The sequence below is a fragment of the Pogonomyrmex barbatus genome, unplaced genomic scaffold, assembly GCF_055798465.1.
Source record: "Pogonomyrmex barbatus isolate J1 unplaced genomic scaffold, ASM5579846v1 scaffold16, whole genome shotgun sequence".
In the NCBI taxonomy this organism is placed as follows: domain Eukaryota; kingdom Metazoa; phylum Arthropoda; class Insecta; order Hymenoptera; family Formicidae; genus Pogonomyrmex; species Pogonomyrmex barbatus.
The window spans coordinates 426,062-436,120 of record NW_028297112.1 but is presented as its reverse complement, the minus strand read 5'-3'; the positions used below and the strand labels follow the sequence as shown (position 1 = coordinate 436,120).

Here is a 10,059-nt window from a genome sequence, read left to right as displayed (position 1 = left end):
TAAAATTATTGTCATACTAGTCATATAACTTTACTGCATTACTTCTTATTGTATATTGATATATTGAAAAAGAAACGAAAACAAAAAAAATAGCATATTTTATGATTTTATCATTCCATATCAAGGATGCTAGCTTTTATCCATTTGTTCAGTGCGTGGGTGCTACGATCCTGGTTACATTGGTGGGAGTTGAAAGTAAGCGGAGAGTAAAAAAAAGTGTTAACCGACAGATTCCTTTCTTACTGACGATGACTGTATTTCACATTTTTGTTTAGTACCAATAGAGGGCACATATGACTGTAATGATTCTTGCAATTAATTATTGTTTTCGATGATAGAACAGAGGATGACAATGTGTAAAAATTAAAAATAATATAATTTTGAAACCTTTCTTTGTAATATTTTCTTTAACTTTATAAAAGAAATGTCTTGTTACAAAACATAATATTTATTATTCATAATTTAAATATTAATAAAATTTTAATTATTATTATTTTATATTAATTTTATTATCTTATATAATTTTATTCTAATTTAATGAAACGCATTGTTGTCCTTATTTTTCATTAAAAATTTTTTACTCCAAGTTTAAAAGAATGAATACTTTTATTTGTAATTTGTTTTTGGAAGCAATTTCAATTAAATTTCTATTAATTAATCGATTATTAATGCAATCAATAAAATTGCTCGAAATAATATTTGTAATTATTTCGTTGTCCTAAATTTTTATTTCTTTATGTTAACTAAAAAATTTAATAATTTTATCTGCATTAACAAAATAATACACACGCTACTTGATATGCTAATTAATAATTAAATAATTCAAATTTAGTCAAAATAAAAGATTAACAATGATTGGCATTAGCGAGAGAACATAGTAGTTTTTTATTAGACACATTTTTAATGTTACAGACATACGATACAGATTTATATCAAGAAATATTCATTATTATTTATGATAAATTTTGATGATGCAAAGTTGCAAATTGATAATATTTATAAATTAACAATCGAGACATTATTTCATACAAGAGATACATTGTTAAATTATCGTGAATGATCGTGATAAGAATTTTTATTTGACGATATGTATCATGAGTTTTACATAATGAACAAAGCGAAAGCTGAATAAATATGATGCCACTAAATTTATTAGAATTAATATGTAATCTTATTGTACATCGTTGATTATTCTATTCCATTTAGACAAAATGTTTTATTTAATTTCGAAGAAATTTTAGAAGTTTATTCATAAACAAGGACATTTTTTGAAAAGACAAAATATATATCTATACATATTTATATCTAATATAATTAATTAGTTTTAACCAAAAATGTTTAACAATCGACAAAGAGAAGAAAGTACGTTTGTAAGTTGATTTTAAATGCGTAGCGATAAAAACGCGCATTATTCCATAGTTCATGAATCATAATTATCGTTATCGAACGGATGAAAAAAGTGAGCAGTCAGAAGACAGAGCGAGTGTGCTATGATAATAGGCGACGTTATAATAAAATTCTCTATCTATTTTAGGAAACGATAAAAGAAAGATTGAAATTCCGAAAGAGCAGCATTCTAAAAAGATGAGGCGTTTCTGCATTTGCGAAATACCGTTATCCATTTTTAAGCTCCTGACTGCTCCGCGTTGACACAGCGTCGAGGTGATGAAGATGAAAGAAGTTTATTCATTCTTATTCATCTTATCCTTGTCTTTGTTCGTCTTTATATTTAAGTGACGTGTCGACAACGAAATTTCTTATTGCACCTAAGTTATTATGCGCTTAATGTGACTTGCCTATCAAATTCGTAAAAATGGACGACAGCTAAAGTTTGTCTTTGAATTTTATATGTAAAAGTATATTTTTCACTTCTTTCAATAGCTGTCAATCGTGTGTTTTTCTGTTTGACTAGACTTTACAACTATTTATTGAAGAGGAAAATATAGTAAAATAACTGTCCATTTTCACAAATGTCTTAAAGCCATTTCAAGTGTCATTTTAGTCAAATATCTCTATTTGCAAATTACATGCAATAAATTTCACTGTATCATTTCTCGCTTACGACGTCGCTCATCACGATTCCAATATGGCCGCGGCTTCTAAGTCAGGAGCCTTAAATTTTATTTTTACTCATGCAGATTGATGATACTTTCCTAGAGACTCGTCTCGTTTTCACTTATTCGTTTCGCAAAACTCTTCGTCATTTTCGTTCGTTTTACGACACATCTATCACATTACATAATGGGCAAGTGTTTCTTAAAAAAATCCTACTGCTTTCAATTCCAACATGGTACAATTTTCTTCCGGAGTCAATTTCTTGCAGAAAGCTCGTTCTCTTCATTTCCTCATACTTCTTCTGAAGTGTCGCGCGATGTTCGCGATGTTTGGTGAGTGTTTCCGGTGTCACCGTCTAAATATACTCGGCGAACATTATCCAATAGGTGACGTTCAGTACGGCGAATAGAAAAGGGAAGAAGACGCGAGATACACGGTCGATGTTCAATGCTCGTATTCGTGCCTTTTGGGCCGGGGTAGGTCCGGGCGGTGGAGCAACCGGCGATTTCTGCGATCGGCAGGATAACAATATTGCGTTTCCCTGCGTGACAACGATTACAAGTTGAACCGTCATCATGCAGACTGTCTCCCGTGCCTTGAATGGAATTTAGAATAGAAATAAGGATAATGTTGCAACATGCAAACTATCGGCATGTTAAAATAACCACGACCGACGCGAAAAGTCTTCTTCAAAAATTTTTCTAAAGCAAATTTTTCATGAATATTCTTATATTATCTAATAATTTATTTTATAATTTATTCAGTAATTAATATCTTTTGATAAATGTAGAATAAATAAATTTTTATTTTTCAACAACGATGCGCAAATAAATAAATTTTCTTTAGCGCAATGTGCTCGCTTCATTTTCCCATTCGAGGCACGGAAGTGTAAGTCTAAAGAGAGGAGACTTTAGAATCAATTTTCAACAATCACGATGAGATTTTTTTTTTATCAAAGAATCACGAAATGGTAATTTTTCTATATTGTAAAAAGAATTCTCCCGCATTGTAGCAATGCCGTTTTTATCGGATATTTCTTTATCTCAGCCAATTAATGTATGCTCACATAATTTTATAATATCTCGATAAATTCGATTCTTAAGGCTTCCTGGGCTATTCAAAATATTCAAAATATTATTATTACCTTGTTGGCGGCTATGTCGAAGATCTTGTCGAACTTAGCCGAGTCCGCGGTGCTCGAGGATGGCGGCGGTGGTGGAGGTGCGGGTTTCGCTGCGGGCGTATCCGAGTCGCCAAGAACAATGTTCACCAGACAATACTCCATCAGTGCCATGAACACGAATACCGTGCAAACTGACATGAAGGCGTCGACGGCCTTCAGGTACGAAACGGGTGGTAAAGAGGCCTGGCTTTTGGCGTGCTGCGTGGAGAGGGTGAGCAACGAGGTGACTCCTAGAGTAACTCGGGCGGGTGCGGCTTCAGGTTTTATCCAGAATGACACCCACTGCGACAGGCACGACATTCGTGGTGAAAAACACTGTTGCAAGAATATCGCGAGAAAAAAATATCTCTTTGCGACATTTCTCGTTGCGATATTTTACTCACCGACATGATGACGATCAAGCACGTTGGCACGTAGGTATGGAATAAATAATAACCGAGACGTCGTTTCAGCACGAACACAACTTCGAGGCAAGTAAAGTTACCTGGAGGTTGCGACGTAATCTTCAATGAAGTATCCGTGCTTGATATTTAGCTCAGAATTAAATTCAAGTGATATCAATGCATGGGCGTTCGATCGGAGAAATTTCTCACACGTTGAAATAACATCGCGTGAAATACTTGCACAGTCTCGAAATGTAAGAAAGGATTGATTGAAAAAGTTAATTGAAATGATTATCTATTTTAATATGCAAAGTATTTCATAGTATATAGTATGATACGCGATATTATTCTTAACATAGCAATAGTTATTCATCAATCATTTACCAAATGTAATTTACCTACCAGTGGAATAGACCTGTGTGCAGTCGGCCGTATAATTTTTAACGAGCTGCAACTGGGGCAATTCAATGTTTTCGTCTACAACGAGAGGAACATCGGGATCCCACTGGAAGATCATTTCGTCTGTCGTGTGCGATACTGTCGACCAAGTTATTTCGTTTTCACATGAGACATGTATGCATAATGTTCGATGACGTCATTATGTTTATTTATTATATATAATTTTTTAATTACATATAACTCATTTATCATCAGTTTACTTATACCAATCGTTAAATATGTAAATATAAACATATTTTTTCTAATTTTTGTATAGATCAATTTTTATCAATTATTAGGTAAATAATAAAAAGCCATAGAAAAAAATGATATAGTTTTGAAATATAACTAATATAGGTATAGCGCAACTTGCTAGAATACAAAGTTTGAAATAAATTCTTTTATAGATAATGATAACTTACGACTTTCCATTTGCAATTTACATTCTTGCGTATCGTGAGGGTAAATCAGGAAATTCATGGCGCAAGAGAGTTTTAAGGTCAGTCTGAAATTTGTATATTTCAACTTTTACGCTTTAGAAACACAAATTTACGATACGAAAATAAAAATATGATTTGTTATAAACTCACTTGACCATGTAGAGAATGGTTTTGTCCTTATATAACCACAAGTAGTGATTCGGTATCGTCATTGTTTGAAAAGTCACAGACTTTGCGTTTTTAAAGAAAGAATCCGGTCGCCACATGTTTTTCAGCCAATCAACTTCTAACAATCTTAAATTTCGTTACGAGACAATAGCGGTCAATGTTAAAAATAGAGAAATATTATAAAAAAATGTGAAAAAGATAACACAAATATTCTAAATGCAAAAATAATGAAAAACTTCATAGTAAATAAATTTATGTACCTATATTCGGATGTCATATTTTCTGGCAGTCGGAGTCTATTATCTTTCCACGTTTGGGCAAAGAAAATGTCAGCGGCGTACGTCTATAAAAGTAATTTACCGTCGAGATACTTATATTCCTCGTAAACAATAATTAATAATTAAGATAATACAAAACTACGTTCCCAAATTCTCATCAACAAGCAATTAGATTCATGGCGTAAAAAAATAAGTTTTCTAATGATATGTATTATCTCTCATTTAAAATTATTCGTTTACCATTGAATTTTCATCGATGGAATCGAGTCCCATTACAGTAACGTGAAAATATACAACGGTTGCTTGACCATCTTTCTTAGGAGGTCGCATTTTGTCATAAAATTTAGGATCCTCGGGTAAAAGATCGAAAAATTCTAAACTTCTCCTGCAAGTGAACATCGCGATTTTTGAAAAATATAATATATCTGTATTAATATTACCTTTTTATTAACAATAAATTGATTAATTAATTATTTAAATAAACTAAATAGTAGAAAAGTAGAAACAGTAAAATAAATAAAATAAAAAAAGAGATAAAAATTTAATATGTATATAAAAATATATATATCACGTCAAATTTTTAGTGATCAATATATAAATCTAGATGTGATCTATTAATTTAAGTTTGTTTTAAAAGCGAAAGAATTTCTTTTAATATTTTAATTAGCATTGCTAAAAATGTATGCCTTTTATCAAAAAATGTTTTATTCTAATACATCTACTTCTACAATTTAATTAATTTAATTTTTGCAAACTTTAGTTTAGTTTAATTTTTGCAAAATTTAGTTCAGTTTTTACGATAAACTGTCTACTTACTGAGCATTCGCAGCGCGGCCAAAAAATAGAAGAAGCAAAATGGATGAGAGCATCGCAGAAGACATATCGCCTCCGTGTATCTCCTCTATGGACATGCTTTTGTGTTAACGCATTTTCAAATTCGTGATAATTAAAACATACACAAAAAGGAGAGAAAAACTAATTCACTTTGAGAAGAAAAAGAAGGAAAAAAAAAAGATGAAAAAGAAGAGCAAGAACCTCGAAATTCGGAAGCGGGGTTCCGGCGCGATCGAGCAAGCTGAAACTTCCTAATCGTAAATGCCCTGAATTTACGAGAACGGGCAGTCGACGACTGAGTTTCTTGAAACGACTTTGTCAAATCTGCAGAATCCTCATCGTTGCGTATAGACGAGCTTCACGAGGACGTGGGGGTGGTGCAGGTGGTGGCGATGATCGGCAGTGGTGGTGGTGGTGGTGGTGGTGGTGGTGGTGGTGGTGGTGGCAGCTGTAAAGGTGGTGGACCAGCGGTAATACTTTCCTATCGCCTATCCCACCTTCTCGTCCACTTAACAGAGGGAAGAAGTACTGGCGTTAAAGAAGGGGTAACTCTCGCTCATGACGTACTGGCAGCGGATAGAATCTGGAGTATCGCGCGCTGGATCGGCGAGAGAAAGAAGGAAGAGGGTGGTGGTAATCCCCCACGGGATATCCGTGTCATTGGTTTACGTCGCTTGAATTTACCTCAATGCGGCATATCATCGAGGCGCATTTGTATTCGTATAATTTTTCCTGACTTTTTCGTTCAACTGCAACGTTTCGCGAGACTCGCTTACATATGTATTTTCGTTCTTTTATCCGAAATTAAGTCTCATGAGATTATTGGATTCTTTACAAATTTACTATTTATTTATTTTCTTTAATTTTGTTCGCAACTGTTTTACGATTTACTTCTTTACGGACATAGCCCAAAAAAAATTTGATGAACTGATCGAAAAAGAAGAAATCTTAAAAATAAACATATTGAAAGGTACAATAAAAAATATCTTTCAAAAATTTCTTTCAAAAAAAATCTTCAAATTGGTCAAAAAGTGAGATTAAAATATTTTACACTTCTGAGATAGGTTTATGGGCGATATTACGCAATAATTAGTGTTAGAAGATGTTTATTATTCAACATGTTACATTGAATTTTAAAAGATTTCAAAATTAACAATGGTATTTGGAGGAAGACAATGCGCCGCTCACATCTCCCTCCGTTTCTTCTCATTGAACTCTCTTGCCGAAAGTCCCTGATGGAGAGGCGCTAACTACCATGCAATTTGAAGTCACCGTGGTATGCCGCTCGATATATCGATCCCCGAAAATTGTGCCACGAATAGAAAGGTGTACGTGTTCGTCTCGCTCGTACGGTATGTCGAGTGGCCACTTATCGAAAGAGTATACACACGCGTCAATGTGTACGTGTAATCCCGCGACAGTGCACATACACACGTATCTATGCATGAGTGCAAAATGTAGTAGGAGAGGACATATGAAAGACAAAGGACAAAAGGGAGATGAAACTCGCGAGAGAAGATGCAAATTTGAAGCATAAAATTGAAATCAAAAGGGACATTCGCGTTCCATCGCTTCCTTTTTTTCTTCTCATGCAATTTGTCATTGTGAAAATTATATTAGTTAAGTCATTCCCGCATTGACATTCCCGCAGTCCTTCTCTATTCTGTGAACTGAAAGAAATGAGCTTACGCGCAATCTCATTAACGGCATCGCAATTAATTATAATGCCGCAATTGAAAATGCAAATTTTATTCGTGATTTTGACTTGATTAAGCGATTTTTACAACTTTATGATCCTCATATCTTTATGCATTTCAATTTTAATTAAGTACCCTCGAGAGTACAGGCCTTCAATTCGCATCTACGTTCTAAATGTATTCAAAGCGCCTAAAAATTATGAATCCTTAATTTTGTTTTAAATTAAAATTTTTCTCTTTAAATATTTTTATAAATATTTATATACATATATATATATATATATATACACACAATTATTTAATAATTATTTGTAACATTTAAATTTGAAATCTATTTACCAATTTAACTTCTTCATCAACATTTAATAAAATATTGATTAAAATCTTCTCAACAAAAATCAAAGAACAATTAGTTTAATACTTAAACAAAACGCTGATATTCATACAAATTGTAACTTATATTCTTATAGGTAATTCTTAATGCGCTTTTTCCGAAACGCGACAATCAGGTCATTGGATCTGAAACAGCACTGGGAATATACTGGATTGTGCCGCACCACTCGACGTGCTCCTTACACAATTCGTTTCCTGGCACATTCTCTTACTTTTACGCGATGACTGCATTCTATCCACATCGTTATTACATATCTCGCATATTCACATATTCTCAAGACTAACAAGATATTAACGCATTACTGCAAACACTTGTGCATCGCATTTCCTCTATGTGAGGACAAATAATCGGACACATTGAAGAAACGGAAAGATCCTTCAGAAATATCGATCTGTATAAAAACAATTTTCTCTTGCATGCATCCGTATTCAGAACGTTAGTATATATATATATATATCAAATTGACATATTCTTGAAAAAATGAAAGAGATATAATATTTTAAAATTTCTTCTCTCTCTCTATCTCTCTTTTGAAAAATCTATAAAAGAATATCATCTATTATCATCTATTATATTATACATTTTTTTATTATAATATACATTGTACTTCTATGTGAAACAAAAAAGAAAATTATTTAAAATGTAAGATTTGTTGAGAAAAAGATATCTCTGTACAAAGATAATTTTATTATTTCATTATATTATTAAACGAAAAAGTGAAGTGGGACAGTTAATTTTTATAACATTATTAATTATAATAAAAATATAAATTATGTATTAATGTAAAAGGAATGTATCCGGAAGAGAAACTATTGTCGCATTCAGCTACTATCGATGACTCGACGAACGATGACAAAATCGATCACAAGCACTAGCTTAAATATCGTTCAGAAAAGGGAGTGATTACGTCAAAGGTTTCATGACATCATTTGAAGTATCATTGTTAAATATTCGAAGATACAATCTGCGATAACTCTTTTAACCTTTTGATTTAAAAGACGGAAATTAAAACGGAAAAAATATGTTTCTCGAAGGGTTAAAAATAAAAAACATGTAAAACATCAGCTTGCGAAAATGTGCGTTTCTTCCTTTTTATTTATTTACTTTTTTTTTTTTTAACAATTCTCCTCGCATCATATATGCTATTATGGTAAATTAGCAAAGTTCAGTTAGATCGAATATATCATATACGTTCCGTAACACACGGGTCCTCGTGCTTCTTTTCTCTTTTTTTCTGCAAACGTCAGCTGGAAGTGCTTTTGGAGTACGAGGAAGCCAGAGGACTAAGCAGGAAGGAGTGAAAAAGAGAGAAAGGGGTTTGAGATCGGAGGGATGGTATATCGAGGTAGGTGAGGAAGAGGGAAGTTTCGCGGAGGGGTAGTTGAAGACGATGCACGATAAGCACGCTCCATCCCCTTTCTCTGACCTCAGGCTGTCTCTCTGCGTCTTACACGCCCGATTCGAGACCAAAAGTGTTCACCCATACCATCCACCCCCTATTATTTTCGACCGATTGCCGATTGTCGCGCAAATGCCGACGTAAGAACTCTTCTTATACCTGCTTCGTGATACATTGGTATTTGAGGGATGATTTACGAGGTCGTTGCATGATGCGCGATTGCTAGTTATTGAAATAATTATTACGTCAAATGAAATTTGTCATCTAATGAAGTATGGCACCTTCACTGCTATATAATATAACATGGCTGAGCGCACAAAACGCTATAACGCTATAACTGGTCAACTTTATTAGTTTATAATTTGAAAAGTATTATATATATATATATATATATATATATATATATTTATTTATTTATTTATACTATTTGTTAGAATAAAGATAGTTTTTATTTTATGCCGTGTAAGCGTCTTAACAGAATGATTGACTTCTAATTTTAAGACACTTTTTACGCTATATATTTACCTACCTTTAATTCTTAAAATGAAAAAAAGATAAAGGTAAGTTAAACTGTGCTCGTGAAATTAAACTTAATCTATATTGATAGAAATAGATATTAATCAATAATTAGAACTTAGAAATTAGTATTTTTATCGACAGTGTAAAAGAAAGGATATCGTTAATTCCAAAGCTGACGTTGATGGCGGTATGGTACAGCTTTGAAGTTTGCACTAAGAGGGCTCAGGTAATAGATACATTTGATACTATATTCATTCTCTAAATTGCTGAA

The 10,059-nt window shown here is 32.9% G+C and overlaps 1 protein-coding gene across 5 annotated transcripts; it reads right to left on the bottom strand.

The window, feature by feature from the left end:
- Window positions 1-855: 855 nt before the first annotated feature.
- On the bottom strand, window positions 856-6,150 carry ort (glycine receptor ora transientless). 5 transcript variants are annotated; one of them, XM_089073842.1, is made up of 10 exons: window positions 5,981-6,150; window positions 5,762-5,857; window positions 5,186-5,330; window positions 4,928-5,010; window positions 4,650-4,793; window positions 4,482-4,564; window positions 4,024-4,158; window positions 3,622-3,722; window positions 3,200-3,520; window positions 856-2,650 (listed from the first exon to the last, which is right to left on the bottom strand). In XM_089073842.1, exons 2-10 carry the CDS (start codon window positions 5,854-5,856, stop codon window positions 2,411-2,413), a joined length of 1,347 nt encoding a protein of 448 aa, XP_088929968.1. In that variant the 5' UTR covers window position 5,857; window positions 5,981-6,150; the 3' UTR covers window positions 856-2,410. The 5 variants fall into 5 exon arrangements, with proteins under 5 accessions (XP_088929968.1, XP_088929969.1, XP_088929967.1 ...); XM_089073843.1 differs by having other exon boundaries at window positions 5,762-5,846; window positions 5,981-6,149; XM_089073841.1 differs by having other exon boundaries at window positions 5,762-6,149.
- Between the last annotated feature and the right edge of the window lie 3,909 nt (window positions 6,151-10,059).

Coding starts and splice junctions, on each gene's coding strand:
- ort (XM_089073842.1), bottom strand. CDS start 5,856: ATGTCCATAGAGGAGATACACGGAGGCGATATGTCTTCTGCGATGCTC. Junction 5,331..5,761: donor GGCCGCGCTGCGAATGCTCA/GTAAGTAGACAG, acceptor GTTCACTTGCAG/GAGAAGTTTAGAATTTTTCG. Junction 4,159..4,481: donor TAAATTGCAAATGGAAAGTC/GTAAGTTATCAT, acceptor CTTGGTCGACAG/TATCGCACACGACAGACGAA.